The sequence below is a fragment of the Phyllopteryx taeniolatus genome, chromosome 1 (assembly GCF_024500385.1).
Source record: "Phyllopteryx taeniolatus isolate TA_2022b chromosome 1, UOR_Ptae_1.2, whole genome shotgun sequence".
Lineage (NCBI taxonomy): Eukaryota > Metazoa > Chordata > Actinopteri > Syngnathiformes > Syngnathidae > Phyllopteryx > Phyllopteryx taeniolatus.
This window is the reverse complement of record NC_084502.1, coordinates 25,004,048-25,020,373: the sequence shown is the minus strand read 5'-3', so window position 1 is coordinate 25,020,373 and position 16,326 is coordinate 25,004,048. Positions and strand designations below refer to the sequence as shown.

The 16,326-nt window shown below is 43.8% G+C and overlaps 1 protein-coding gene across 1 annotated transcript in view; it reads left to right on the top strand.

Moving 5' to 3' along the window:
- The first annotated feature begins 372 nt into the window (after window positions 1-372).
- Window positions 373-16,326, top strand: part of rimkla (ribosomal modification protein rimK-like family member A) — a 67,212-nt gene continuing 51,258 nt past the window's right edge. Inside the window, exons 1-2 of the mRNA XM_061783072.1 lie at window positions 373-692; window positions 1,735-2,748. Of these exons, the coding sequence (XP_061639056.1) occupies window positions 2,586-2,748 (163 nt within the window). The 5' untranslated portion in view covers window positions 373-692; window positions 1,735-2,585. The remainder of the gene's footprint in view (window positions 693-1,734; window positions 2,749-16,326) is intronic.

The following is a 16,326-nucleotide window of genomic DNA, read 5'->3' as shown; positions in this document are numbered from 1 at the left end:
AATGGCCCTGTGAAGACCCCGGTGCTTGGCGTCCTGGATTACCTCCTGAACTGCCCAGCCAAGCACCTCACCTCGGGTGGCCTGGACGGCCTCCAGACTGACCCTCCTCCAGGTCCCCTTCCGCCCACCCTGTGTTGGTGGCTTTTTTTTTTTTTTTTTGGTAACTTTTGGGGAACGCTTGGGTTCCGTTCCTTTTTGTGGGTACTGGGTCTAAGTTTTGGTTTGTTTGGTTTTGTTTCATGTTTTCTTGTGTTCAATGTTTTTAATGTCTTCTCTGCTCATTTAGTTATTGTCCACCTGTTCTCATCAACCTAGCTTCTCAACCAATCAGCTCCCTCCAGCCACTCGTCTTGTTCAGGTGTTCCTCGTTGCCTCGTCAATCTGTTTTTATTTTGGTTCTTGTTGGTTCATTGTTGTCAGGTGTCTTCATTTCCGTCTGTGCCATATCTTGGTCACCAGTCATGTTTTGTTTTAGGTTTATTCAAGTGTTTCTTTGTTACTTTGGTTATCTGTTGTGGGACTTTTAATTTGCTTTTTCACTGTTCTTTGTTTGCCTTTTTTTTGGAAACTAAATGTCATTTTTTTGACTCTTGGACGCCTGCCTTGCTTCCCTGCTTCCCTGCACTTGGGTCCTCCACGTTTTTGCTTTCCTTCAAAAACCCCATGTGACATTATTAATAACATAATTCAAGGTAATGTGAGCAAATCTGTTATTTTATAAGTGTTTGATTCATACTGGTAGCCCTTTTTAATGAGTACCCAAGAGGTAGCTCTGTTTCAAAAGGTTTTGTTACCATGCATATAAGTATACCTACTTATATGCATGCTTGCAAACCTTTTATTATAAAACTTCTTTATGAGTATTATACTGTATTGCTATATTTTCACTCTGTCACGTTAACAGGACTAAAAGGGTATAAACAAGGGTGGGCTTGCTGACTACCATGTTATTCGCCGCTCAATTGTATGTATTGTTGTGAAACTTAATTTTATTCACCTACTGTTATTACTGCTGCTTTTCACCTAATATTCCAGATCGCATTGGATCAGATGTATTGCTGTACAAAGTTTATCATTCAAATTCTGTTAGCACAAAAACAGGCATTGCACATTTAAGCCATAGCCGAGCCACTGCTGTGAATCGTAAAATGACCGCCAGAGGTCGCTGTAGTCTTAAACAAAACTCACGGCTGGAAGACAAAGGAGGCGTTTTGAAAGGCGCCGTTTGGATTTACTTAAAAGGATAACGTATGATTTGCAGTAGAGCATTTTTGTTGTTGCTGCCTTCATATTATGCATACCACTTATTATATTGCCTCAATGGAACCGTAACACGTTTTATTGAGACAATAAACGAAAGTATAAGCTCGAGACTTGGCCGTTTTTAAATGACACAGCAAAAGATGAAGGAGGATATGTTGCTGTAGCAGATTGCTTGTGTTAGGAAGTCATGTGGTGTGTGTCCGCCTTAGCCCTTCCCCTGTCTGTCGACCAGCGTGAGCCCTCTTTGGCCATTTTGACCTTTACGGCTCGACGTGGCTGTTGGGCTGGTCGATGACAAAATCATGAAAAGAATACTTGAGCACAAAACGTCCTTGTGCCTTCAGCTCTACGTGACCCCGCTTGCATGCAGGCGCTTGTGTAATATTGTTTAATACTTGGAATGAACATGTAAGACGACCACTTGGCAAAACGCGCATTACATTGACTCTGTAGTTCCGGTTTGTTTTCCAGCCTCTGGCGGAGGAGGTGTCGTCGACTCTTCGGCCACATCCTCGCACGACGGCAATGTCTGGTCTGAACCGGTTCTGGAGGAGGAGCGCGAGTCGGAGCCTTCACGCAATGATTGACGCCTACGCTGCGCGCCCTCCACTAGGCTCGGCCTCCTTGTGACGTTTACGCATCTCATTGGTGCAAATAGCCTGACCCCGCCCACGCTCCGCTCGTACAGTGAACTAAGAACGCTGGGTGCGGCTTGTCATTGGTTGACAGCCTCCCCATCAGATTTATTTTGGGACCAGCCCCGACTGTGCACGAGGAGGAGCGGAGTTGTGTACATCTCGCCCACGGGCGGCTTGTCTCCAGTCAAGCGGCCTGCTCTTTTCAGCACCAACACCGTGTGGATAGCAGCTCACCGAACACCGAGGAGGCCAGCAGCCCGGGAGGGGTATCCGACGAATGTGCGAGTCGTTCTCAGGGAAAGTTCATCGCTCGGCTTACTCTCCGGAGTGAGACACCGTGTGGCTAGTTTATTCTCGCCACAAGGCCGTTGCTCGCTTGAAAGGACAATCTTATTTGCAGTCTCGGCGTTGCTAAATGGCTACAAATTAAGGGAAACAAAGGTGATAAAGAGTCTTAAATCCTAGCAGCTTGGTCGTGATTATAGTCGCGTCAGGTCTCCATTGTGTGAGCATCCCGCTGCTATTTTCCACTGCTGCCCAAACCCCGGAGTCCCCCGCCCCCCCCTCCATCCCTTCTTCGCTTCCCCACCCGTGCAGCAGCAACAGCAGCAGCTACAACTCTTTCGGACTCACTTTATTTGGGGCGGGGGGAGGGGGGGGGGGGGGCACCACGAGCCTTCCGAAATGTGCTCCCGTCTTTGGTTCGTGACCGACCGACGTATCAGCCAAGAGTATCCCCAAGTTCAGATCCTGCGGGCATTGAAGGAGCGCTGCGCCGAGGAGGATGTGGAATTCCGCTCTCTTCTCATGGATCAAATCGTGCTGACCATCAGCGAGGGACAATTAGGTAAATGCAGCCAAAACACACACTCAGCCGACGGTGCGAGCTGTGCCCGTTCTTACGGTACTAACGGTAATGTTCCGCTGCGTTTGTTTCAAACGGTTACTTTAGGCGCTGGTCCATGCTAACAGCTAACAGTTGTTGTCCTGGGGGGGTGGGGGTGATGATCCCTGTTCCCCTGCTCGCAAGGAGGCGGTAGGAAAGCAATAGTGTGACCGCCTAACCTACTTTTCCCATGCAGCGTCTCTCCATCGAGAGGTGCTGCCTGCCGCTAATAAGATTTCTACTGGCCTGGCCGCCACGACTCGGAACCGAGATCTTTATTCATCAAATCAGACTGAAGTTTGACTTTGCTGTGCGTCGCGTTGTTGAAATTCGAAGTGCTTTACGGTATTGATTGTGCTGTTGAAATCCGGGCGGAGGAGAAGGGCCGGAAACAAGATTGTTTTCCCTCCACCACGACAACTGATGGAAGCATCCATCCAGTCATCCATTTTCTTGACTAGGGGTTTTCAATGTAGGTCCGCAAGCTGTGATTTGCAATACATTTTTTATATAATTACATGTGGTTTCTATATAAAATGGATTTTAAAAAGTGCACACATACAGAAAGGCACCAGCGTGCAATTTAAACAAACAATAAAACATTTATCTTGTGTGAGAAAACTCACACAAATATAGGTAGAATAGACAAACTTCACACAGAGGAAGACCAAAGCTGAGATCCAAACCCTGAACCTCAGAACTGGGAGGCAGACGTGCTAACAACTCCTTCACCATGCTGCCCCTGACAGAAAGAAGCGTGCACATTTCAAATGAGAATTCAATGGGGCTGGTCGATTATGAAAAAAAAATCAAATCACCATTATTTTGATATTGAAATCACATGTAATAAACACAATTACAACGCTTAGTATGTATTGAACTACCAAAAACTCAACTTTAAATATGACTTATAACAACAACCAGAATATAAATCCGTAACAAGTAAAATAATATATTAAAATAATATAAAATGTAATTAAAAAGTACATTAAAATAAGGCGTTTTAATCATATATTATTTCTCCTAAAACGCAACATGGTTTAATTTAAATGGATTTTCATGGGCAACTGAATCAAATAACTGACACAGACAGGAGTATTGTTCATTAACTCTGGAAAAAAAATCTATTTCAATACAAAAGAGTAGAAAAACTAATAGCAAATAGCCCTTTAGGACAGTTATTTTCAGAATAATATTGCCTTTAAATCGTTTCTGCATGGCAGTTGAAAAGTTGGATCACATGTCAGAGGGTTGAAAGTGGTATGAAAACTCCTTTTTGCACAATTTGCAAAAAAACATGCTTTGTTTTTTTTTTTTAAAATGAAATTGACCTCTCATCAGTCCTAGAAACGCTGTTTCATCCAATTCTTCCATTTTGGTAGCCAAGGTCTGAGCTATGCGTCGGTGTCATCAATGTACCAGGAAATCATGCACTGACAAAGGGTCCGCATTGTTTGGAAAACGAAATGCGATTAAAAAGTGTTAATTTTCATAACTATTTAGTTTGTTTGTAATTAATTAATTGTCATGTGTTAAAGTCTCATCCCCTCAAAACATACATGCATACATATATATGGAGGCGGGGTCGTTTCGAAGACGTAGAAGATATTTTTTGCCTGTTGTCCTGCCCGTCTCCGTCTTTTCACATCTCAATCATGCATTTTTTTAACATTTTTTTTGTGGATTTCAGTTCTAAAAACAGGATTATAGAGAAGAAGAAAAAAATACAATGCACTGCAATTAGAGTGAGTAGGCGATCTTGAACAGATGGGTTTTGAGTTTCGATTTGAAAGTAGTAAAACAGACTGCGTTGTCAAGGTCTAGTGGCAAAGAGTTCCAGATAATATAATATCAATAAATATCATTCATACTGTCAACAGTATTTTTCTCACAAAAATAATCATTCTAATTGATAAAAATCGATAATAGGTGAGTTTTTTCGAGACTAACTGAGGATAGGTTTAAAAAAAATATCCAATGAATGCCAAACCATAAATATGCAAGGGTTTGCTTGGCTTATGAAACCACATTTCAGAGCCCTGACTTGTACTCTATCATGTGATGGTGACAGTAGGCTCCCACTCAACAGATGCGTATGGAATTCATCGGCACTATGCAAACTGGACTCGTGTCAATGGATGAGAGACGTGAGTGTGTCTCAATTAACACATTAACGATGTCTGCTACTATGGGTACAGCCTGACACTTTGGAGATGTTTAACAGAACACATCGTAGTCTAATGGGATGCCCTAATAGGTTTATAAAAATGTGTGCTTGCGGTTTTAGCCACTGTCTGGCTAGCTGCTGCTATACGACAATGCTGTACTTAACGATGGTTAACAAAGACAGTGTTTTTTTTTTTCCACTTGTATGGCAGTTAATATTTAAAAATGAGGGTCTGTAATGTGTTTTGTTTTTATCTATGAACAACAAAGTGGCCACCTTATCATTACACATCAGACAGACAGACAATTAGAACATTTCCTGTTAAGTAAAGTAATAAAAACCTATGAGGGAGCAGTTGAACCCTGAACCAGATTTTTTTTTTCCATTTCAGTGGTTTTACTCTGGGAAAATTTGTTTTGAATGCTGAACAAATCAGAGGTTGACCACCATCTTAAAACGATTTGTGTTCCACCTTTTAAGGTTTTACTGTATAACCGCTGACAATAGGACATTTCTGGGTATGATTTGAAAGCATTTGGATAAATCCAACCAATAAATGATTTATCGTAAATGTTTAATTTTGGTGAACTGAGTCTAATTGATTCAACCAGGTAAAAATAGGATGGATAAGTGAGCTATTGCATGATTAACTGTGCTTTTTTTTAGGCGGGGTACATTGTAGTTGTCTGAAAACCATCCATCCATCCATCCATTTTCCGAGCCGCTTCTCCTCACTCGGGTCGCGGGCGTGCTGGAGCCTATCCCAGCTAACATCGGGCAGGAGGCGGGGTACACCCTGAACTGGTTGCCAGCCAATTGCAGGGCACATACAAACAAACAACCATACACACTCACATTCACACCTACGGGCAATTTAGAGTCGTCAATTAACCTAGCATGCATGTTTTTGGGATGTGGGAGGAAACCGGAGTGCCCGGAGAAAACCCACGAAGGCACGGGGAGAACATGCAAACGCCACACAGGCGGGGGCGGGGATTGAACCCCGGTCCTCAGAACTGTGAGGCAGATGCTCTAACCAGTCGTCCACCGTGCCGTCTGTTTGAAAACCATTCATTATTACTTTACTTGACATGATCAATGATGGCTGTCTTTCCAATAATTATAGGGAATATCCTTGGAAGAATACCTGCCGCCTGTCATGAAAGACTAAGTAGAACACAAACAGACATACGACAAACAACATAACATCTTTTGGCAAAGCTAAATTGTGGTACAGTTTAGCTTGGTTAATGCTTTTCAGAGCCAAGCACTGTATAGACCTGGATGCACACAACTGGAGCACGACAGTCACCTGTAATCCATCCAGGCGCTCATAGCAAATGTCTCCTGAGCTATGATGCCACGGATTAACAGCCCATGGGTGGATTAGGTGTGCTTGGGGGAATCTTAATTTATCACTCAGGTATTCAGGTTCGCATTGCATTCACACAGCTTTTACATCTAGGTAATATATACCCTCACACCTGGATATACAGTGCATCCGAAAAGTAGTCACATCGTTTCACTTTTTCCACATTTTCTTATGTTACAGCCTCATCCCAAAATGGAATAAATAAATTTGGTTCCCTCACATTTCTACACATAACACCCCATAATGACAATGTGAAATATTTTGGGGGGAAATTTTGAGAAATTTATTTAAAATAAAAAACTCAGACAGCACATGTACATAGGTATTCACAGCCTTTGCTCTATACTTTGTTGATGCACCTTTGGCAGTAATTACAGCCTCGAGTCTTTTTGAATATGCCCTCCGGGTCGGCGCCTGTACATTGGGGTTCACCGCGGTGGACGAGATGGTAGCCTCCCCCCGCCTTCGGGTGGGGGGACGGCTCCTGATTGCGTATGCACACAACAGCCGTTCAGAGTACCCACCCTTTTTAGAGTCCTCGGAGGGGGTGCTGGAGAGCGCTCCATCATTCTGCCGTCAAGCTGAAAGAGTAGTCCTATCGGGCAGTTTTGGCCTGTGGGACTCCTGAGGCAGCTGATGGGTACTGGCTGGCCAACCGGAATGCAGCTTTGGTGGTTGCTGAAGCAAAAACTCGGGCATGGGAGGAGTTCAGTGAGGCCGTGGAGAAAAACCTCCGGACAGCTTCGAGGAAATTCTGGTCCACCATCCGCCGTCTCAGGAGGGGGAAGCAGTGCTCCATCAACACTCTGTATAGTGGGGATGGGGCGCGGCTGACCTCGACTCGAGACGTTGTGAGTAGGTGGGGAGAATACTTTGAAGACCTCCTTAATTCCACCGACGCGCCTTCATATGAGGAAGCTGAATCTGGGATCTCTGAGGCGGGCTCTCCTATCACTGGGGTTGAGGTCACCGAGGTTGTTAAAAAGCTCCTCGGTGGCAAGGTTCCGAAAGGCTCTGGATGTTGTGGGGCTCTCATTGTTGACACGCCTCTGCAACATCGCGCCCCTTTTTAAGAAGGCGGACCGGAGGGTGTGTTCCCACGACAGGGGGATCACACTCCTCAGGCTCCTTTGTAAGGTCTATTCAGGGGTGCTGGAGAGGAGGGTCGGTTGGGAAGTCGAATCTCAGATTCAGGAGGAGCAGTGTGGTTTTCTTCCTGACCGTGGAACAGTGGACCAGCTCTACACCCTCAGTAGGGTCCTTGAGGGTCCATGGGAGTTCGTCCAACCAGTCTAGATGTGTTTTGTGGACTTGGAGAAGGTGTTCGACCGTGTTCCTCGGGTAGTCCTGTTGGGGGTGCTTCGGGAATATGGGGTACCAAACCCACTGATACGGGCTGTTCGGTCCCTGTATGACCGGTGTCAGAGTTTGGTTCGCATTGCCGGCAGTAAGTCATATTCGTTCCCAGTGAGGGTTGGACTCCGCCAAGGCTGCCCTTTGTCACCGATTCTGTTCATAACTTTAATGGACAGAATCTCGAGCCGCAGCTGAGGCGTAGAGGGGGCCCGGTTTGGTGGCCTCAGTATTGCATCTCTGCTTTTTGCAGACAATGTGGTTCTGTTGGCTTCATCAAGCCGTGATCTCCAACTCTCACTGGAGCAGTTCGCAGCCGAGTGTGAAGCGGTTGGGATGAAAATCAGCACCTCCGAATCTGAGCCCAAGGTCCTCCAGTCGGAAAAGGGTGGAGTGCCCTCTCCGGGTCTGGGGTGAGATTCTGCCCCAAGTGGAGGAGTTCAAGTATCTTGGAGTCTTGTTCACAAGTGAGGGAAGAATGGAACGGGAGATCAGCAGGCGGATCAGTGCAGCGTCTGCAGTGATGCGGACTTTGTATCGGTCCGTTGTGGTGAAGAAGGAGGGAAGCCGAAAGGCGAAGCTCTCAATTTACGTTCCTACCCTCACCTATGGTCACTAGCTCTCGGTCATCCGGGAGGGGCTCAGAGTAGAGCCGCTTCTCCTCCGCATTGAGAGGAGCCAGATGAGGTGGCTCAGGCATCTAATTAGAGTGCCTCCTGGATGCCTTCCTGGTGAGGTGTTCCGGGCATGTCCCACCGGGAGGAGACCCCGGGGATGACCCAGGACACGCTGTAGAGACTATGTCTTCCAGCTGGGTGAGAATGCCTCGGGATCCCCCCAGAAGAGCTGGTTGAAGTGGCTGGGGAGAGGGAAGTCTGGACTTTCTTGCTAAAGCTACTGCTTCCGCGACCCGACCTTGGATAAGTCGAAGAAAATGGATAGGTGGATGGATGTGTGTGAGAGTCCTTCAGGTGGCTTTTGGCAAACTCCAGGGGGGCTGCCATGTGCCTTTTACTCAGGAGTGGCTTCCGTCTGGCCACTCTACCATACAGGCCTTATTGGTGGCGTGCTGCAGAGATGGCTGTTCTTCTGGAAGGTTCTCCTCTCTCCACAGAGGACCGCTGGAGCTCTGACAGAGTGACCATCGGGTTCTTGGTCAGCTCCCTGACTGAGGCCTTTCTGCCCTGATTGCTGAGTCAAGTGGGGAGGGCAGCTCTATGAAGAGTCCTGGTGGTTCGGAACTTCTTCCATTTACGGATGATGGAGCCCACCGTGCTCATTGGAACCTCAAAGCAGCAGAAATTTTTCTGTACCTTTCCCCATATTAATACCTAAATACTTAATATTTCCTATAGGAATAGGGTAATCTGGGATTTGATCTGCAGGAGTCCATGAGTTTGCTGTTATTAGGAGTATTGTTGATTTTGTCCAGTTGATAAGAGTAGTCTGATATTTGTGAAACTGTTTTCATGAGATTGAAGACTACCTGAAGAGAATACTTGGGTTCCTGGAAGTAAAGAAGAATATCATCAGCATATAGATTGATTTTGTGTTCTGTTACGGCAGCAAGAGGTTCGATGAATATTGCAAATAGCATTGGTGAGAGTGGACATCCTGATTCCTCTTTGTAAAGTAAAACTATTTGATGTAATCCTGTTTGTGGTGACTGTCACTTTCGGTGAATTGTATAATGTTGCTATCCAATGTATAAATGAATCTCCAAAAGGCAAATGTGCAAAGTACTGCAAACAGGAAAGCCCAGTTAACTTTATCGAAAGCTTTCTCTGCGTCAAGTGACATAATGATTGCGTTTAGATTTTTACACTGTGACATGCTTATTAAATTTAACAGACGTCTGACATTATTTGTGGAACTTCTACCTTTAATGAAGCCTGTCTGATCATAGTGGATTATCGACAGGAGTACCTTTTCAAGTCTCGCTGCGAGGGCTTTCGAGATAATCTTGATATCTACATTAATCAGTGATAAGGGCCGATAATTAGCCGGGAGAGTGCGGTCTTCATCTGACTTTAGTAATAACTTAATTGAAGCTGTGTTCACATGGCTACTAATTTGACCTTTATCGTTTATCATAGAAAACAAACAGTGACAAGGGGATAATATGGTGTGTGGTGGTTGTTTGTCGTGAGCAAGAAGAGTTTTGAGCGAATTGTGTGTTTAGTGTGTGGAAACAAGCAGAGCAGGAAAGCAGACAGATTGGAGTGAGGATTCATGCTATTGGTATGCGTGATTCTATTTTTGTTTGTTTGTTTGTCCAAGCGAAAGTGGAAAGAATGAAACAAAATACAATACACTTTTGACAATTCATAACGACAACTGATCAAAAGAAGTACTTATCTAGAAGACCCAGGGCGTGACGTTGGCATCACGAAACAGTTGGCCGTCGACATATAGCTTGTCGCCAACTATCCACGCTCGTTTGCCTTTGTCGCGGTGATTCTTCATCAACGGGTACAAGATTTTACGCCTCTCGTTGATTTCCTTGGGAACTGATCGTTCATTCCAAACGAAGTCCCTTTGAGCTCACGACATTTTGATTTCACAAACACTTTTTGCTGAAAGTGTTCAAACTTTGCAATGATGGGACGTGGTCGGTTTCCTGGGCGAGGGCCTCCCAATCGGTGAACACTGTGAAAAGTAATCTTGTCGACTGTATCTTGATGTATCTTGAGCGCGGACATCATAAACTTTTTAATCTGCACCTCGGGGTCTTTCGGAGCATTTTCTGGAATGCGTGAGAAAATTAGATTGATGTCCGGCGTAGTATCTTTCATGAGTTTATAATTCCAGTCTAAGAGTTTGTAGTTCTGATGACGTTGACATGTTTGATCGAAGCGCAGTATTATTTAGTCTTAGCTCTTGCACTCGTTGTTGTGTGAATTCCAAGCTCTTTCTGAGTTTGGCGATCTCCTGGCGAAGCAAATCAAGTGTAATTGACAATTTCTTGTCGATTGAGAGGAAGACACTCGTCTGTATCTCTGTCAAATCAAATAAATCCTTATTTGAAGTGGAAGAATCAGTTTTTCTTCAGCGGCAGCTCAACGCTATGGCTCGGCTCCTCCATGACAGACGACTTGGCGTTGACATAGCTACGTGGATGGCAAGTGGCTCTCTACAAGTTACCGCTGCTAGCGAAGCTGGCGAAGGAAAAGAGAAAAGAACGAAGCAACCATCCGTCGTTGAAAAAGGAAAAAGACTTGTGAAAAGAGAACTTTTATCTTGTAATAGCTGCTTTTTCAAGTCTATGCAAGGGGCGCCGCCATGTTTTTCGTCTTCAGAAATCACGCAATCGCTTGCGTTGTCACAGGATGCTCCCCTGGGTCTCAAAGGAGCAGAAATTTTTCTGTAGCCTTCCCCAGATTTGTGCCTCGAGACAATCCTGTCTCGGAAGTCGAGAGACAATTCCTTTGACTTCATGCTTGGTTTGTGCTCTTGACATGCACTGTCACTTGTGGGACCATACATAGACAGGTGTGTGCCTTTCCAAATCATGTCCGATCAACTGAATTTACCACAGGTGGACTCCAATTAAGCTGTAGGAACCTCTCAAAGAAGATCAGCCTTTGCCACGAAGCTCAATTTTGAGCTTCGTGGCAAAGGCTGTGAATACTTATGTACATGTGATTTTTTTTTAAATATATTTTTCATAAATGTGCCAAAAATTCAACAACACAAAATTAATGTTGTCATGGGGTGTTGTGTGTAGAATTTTGAGGGGAAAAAATGTATTCTATTTTGGAATGAGACTGTAACATAAAAATTGAAAAAAAGTGAAGCGCTGCGAATACTTTCCAGATGCACTGTACATGAACAGTAGGGCTGGGCGATTAATCGAAATTTAATCCTGATTTCTAGTTTGGCTTCTCATGATCATAAAAACATTGTCGAAGAAAAAAGCTAAATGTGCCAAATGGTGCGGTGCCTGTATGCAAGTTTCTGTGCCGTAAAAGCACCCTAAACGCACGTAAGTTGCTCGCCGCAAGCGAGTGACTGTTTGGTAGCAACATGACAAGATTTAATCTGTCAAAAGGCTAAATCTGGTTAGAATGGCTACTTCGACCTGATTACAACGCAGAAATTTGACAATCGGATGAGAGGTTTGTAGAAAAAGAGTTTTTTGTGTCAGAAAAATTGCATTTTTGGGGAACGTTTTTGTGGTATTACCTATACTAAAAAAAACCTTCAAATTAGAGTAAAACAGTAAAACTTAGTTTTTTATCAACATATCTCCTCAACTATCTAATTTCCTTTCAAATCATGTACCTTAGCAATCAATTGTTTTGTTCATAAATGTATTTGTTATGGAGGATTTTAGAGGCATTTGAAGTGCTCATTCCATCTTTTTTAGAAAATTCCACAAAGATGGCAGCGACTTGTCACGTTGCTATTGACACTCCAGTCGGAGTTTACTTCAAAACTAAACACAGCAAAAAGAATTACACACATCCATCCATCCATCTTCCGCTTATCCAAGGTCGGGTCGCGGGGGCAGTAGCTTTAGCAGGGAAGCCCAGACTTCCTTCTGCCCAGCCACTTCATCCGGGGGCATCTTGTATATTTACATACAAGACAGCTCATTTTAGAAACTTGACCAGCTTAATGCTACCACTCAATGGAAAACTGTATTGGCTGGCTATCTGACATTAGCATTAGATCACGGGACCTTATATAACAAATGTCCTGATCTGATCACGTGATATTTCAACTGATCAAGATCTGGTGAAAAGGATTGTTATTACTAATTTTCTGAAATTTTAAATGTCACAAACTGACAAAATAATCCAAAGGTGCAAATATTTTGCCACATGAAACAGTAATAACATTGCTTTATATTAAACAATGTCACTTTTCGGGATGTTTTTTGTCCTGGGATAATATAAGTGACTGAAAGTGACACACAGACTTTGTGTCTCTGCCCTCCCTGAGCATGCTTTGAGCTGTGTAGTTTACTGTTAAACTAAACTCGCAACAAAAAGAATTGCACATATTGTATATTCAAATACAAGACACATATGATCGTTTTAGAAATTGCCAGTTTAATGCTAACACTCAGTAGAAAACCCCTATTGACGGGCTAGCTAGAATTAGCATTAGATCATGGGTGGAATTTACCTTTAAATGACTATTTATACACAAACTCCATAGTAACACATACAGACAGGTAACATAACAATACTCACAAGCATATAATCTAATCTATGAAAAACGAGTTAAATTAATGTTTTATCGTGACCTTATTTTCTTTTTTTTTACTGCAAACGTGTAGCTCCATGCATGCATCGCACTACACTGCCAATAAGAGGCCAAGGCGAGCTCAGCAGGAACAGCAGATAGTCATTTTCTCCCCTGACTGTCTGACATGAAATCAGACTGATTTTTTCCTGTTAGGTCAATTAGGATTACCAAATTGCTAAATATATATTGTTTTTTATTTCCATTTTTAATATCCATCCATCCATCCATTTTCTGAGCCGCTTCTCCTCACTAGGGTCGTGGGCGTGCTGGAGCCTATCCCAGCTGTCATCGGGCAGGAGGCGGGGTACACCCTGAACTGGTTGCCAGCCAATTGCAGGGCACATAGGAACAAACTACCATTCACACTCACACTCACAGTCATGCCTACGGGCAATTTAGAGTTTCCAATTCATGCATGTTTTTGGGATGTGGGAGGAAACCGGAGTGCCTGGAGAAAACCCACGCAGGCACGGGGAGAACATGCAAACTCCACACAGGCGGGGCCGGGGATTGAACCCGGGTCCTCAGAACTGTGAGGCTGACGCTCTAACCAGTTGGACAACGTGCCACTCCATTTTTAATAGTATTATTTTATTTGTTACCAGTCTATTTTTTTGGTTCTTTTAAATATTAAAAGTTGAGTTTTGGTAGTTGAATAAATATAGAAGAAAACCCACACAGGTACAGGAAGAACATGCAAGCGCCACACAGACAAGGCCGGATTTGAACCCAGGTCCCCAGAACTGTGAGGCAAATATTCTAACCAGTCCTCCACCATGCCGCCTTTCAATCAGCATCGTCCTTGAAATTAGCAATAATGATAAAAAGCTATGTAGCATAAAGAGAATAATGTTGAAAATCCAAGTTGTCGTCATTATCCCTGAGGGGGCAGTTTATTTATTTTGTATCTTGTACCTCCAAAAATACTCAGGACTTCAAACTACTGCACTGTTATATATTTCTATTTGTTGCACTGTTGAATGAAAATCGGTCTTATATTTTTATGGGCTTTACACGATCAGGATTTTTGGGGCCGATCACCGAGTTTAAAAAAACGATAACTGATCACCAATGTCCATCCATCCATCCATCCATCTATTTTCTACCACTTATCTGAGGTCGGGTCGCAGGGGCAGTAGCTTTCGCAGACACCCAGACTTCCCTCTCCCCAGCCACTTCATCCAGCTCTTCCGGGTGGATCCCGAGGAGTTCCCAGGCCAGCCGAAGGACGTAGTCTCTCCAGCGTGTCCTGGGTCGTCCCCGGGGTCTCCTCCCTGTGGGACATGCCCGAACACCTCACCAGGGAGGCGACCGGGAGGCATCCGAATCACAGCTCGTGACCATAGGTGAGGGTAGGAATGTAGATCGACCGGTAAATCGAGAGTTTCGCCTTTCGGCTTAGCTCCTTCTTTACCACAACGGATCGATACAAAGTCCGCATCACTGCAGACGCTGCATCGATCCGCCTGTCGATCTCCCGTTCCATTCTTCCCTCACTCGTGAACAAGAGCCCAAGGTACTTGAACTCCTCCACTTGGGGCAGGATTTCAGGTCATGTATTCTAATCAGTCAGGTCAAACCAACATTACAACATGACAGAAATAATGGGTGCTAACTTACTGTAATTTAATTACTTAATTGTAATTTATTGTAATTATATTACTTCACACACACCGAAACGTTAGCGCATGATTCGACATAACCCCGGCATGTTTAGGTACAACCGTTAGTGCTAGCACTAGCTTGGTAGGCTACATAACGTTTTGTTGCGTGCTTGCGAGCGGTTTCGTATTAATACTACGTGAACATACCGCAAGCATTTATTTGATCATTTGTTCGACTCAGAGGGGCCAGTTCTTATAGTGAGGGGTCCTAACCCTCTTCCCATGGGAAAACCACTTCATTTTGAGCATGATCACAACCATGTGATTGACCATATGGCAAATGTAGCATCATTGATATGGATAATGTTGTGTTTAAAAAGAAAAGCTGTCGGTGATTTGCGGCGGGAGGAGTTGACCGGATTTTACAAGGTAGGTGTGGGCTTGCAGATGCGTTGACGACTCACACTTGTCATTGAAAATTAATAAGTAGCGGGCCAGCATCAATATAGATATGTGGTGGCCACTGGCCAGACACAACGACGTACTGTCTGTGGAGTGCATATGTGTTGCGCATGTACGTGACGGTGCTGTGATAATAGCGTTTCCTATCTGGAAGAAGCAGTTAATTATGTTGCAGCAGGCAGTCAATCATATTGCAGTGGGCCGCTTTTAATGCAAATGGATGAGGTCTGAAATAAAGAATAAAGAACTGCAAGACTACTGTGGTTTACATGGAGCCTTCTCTTCCGATTGTAATCGGTTTAGAATCCCAAACTGAATGAAAATGCTCCATATAAACACCTCAATAGGAATATTCAGGCCGAATCCAAATGTAATTTCAGTTTCACACGGGTGGAATATTCCTTTTGGCAACCCGATCTGAAGTACATTTTAATTAATTAATTCAATAATGCCGCACGGTGGCCGACTGGCTCACAGTTCTGAGGACCTGGGTTCCAATCCGGCCTTGCCTTTGTGGAGTTTGCATGTTCTGCCCATGCCTGTGTGGGTTTTCTCCGGGTACTCCGGTTTCCTCCCACATCCTAAAAACATCCATGGTAGGTTGATTGAAGACTCCAACTTGCCCATAGGTGTGAATGTGAGTGCGAATGGTTGTTTGTTTACGTGTGCCCTGGGATTGGCTGGCGACCAATTCAGGGCGTACCCCACCTTTCGCCCAGTCAGATGGGATAGGCTCCAGCATTCCCACGACCCTAGTGAGGATAAGTGGTGTAGAAAATGGATGGATGGATGGATGGATAATTAAATAATGCCATTATTCAATAAAATAAATAAATATGGTTAAACATAAGTAAAATTGTTCATTTTAAATTTATTAATCAGTTAACCAACTATTTAATGCATAAATTAATAAAATACAAAATTAATGAATACATTTTTATTAATTAATCTTGGGAAAAGTCAGCAAAATAAGTACAACAAATAAGACCCTTGATAATTTAAAGGCTCTGTGAGCTACATTAAGAAACAGAGCGGGCAGCACTGCTGATCCAGATGATGCAACGTTCTGGGAATTTCGAATAAAGTGCTGGAATTGTCATCTAGATGTTAATGGGTATGCTGTGGTTTAATTTTCGTGAAATTCAGCGTGACTAATTCTGTATGTACACAACAGCACAGTAATGTGTAGAAATAAAAATTTTTAACTCAACAGAAAACTAATTTGTTTCACATTTCAGGTCCCAAGCGTAACTATATTTCCAGTTATGTGTAATATTAATTAAGCAACACGTGTTGGCCATTATACTAGTTTCCACAAGTTAACC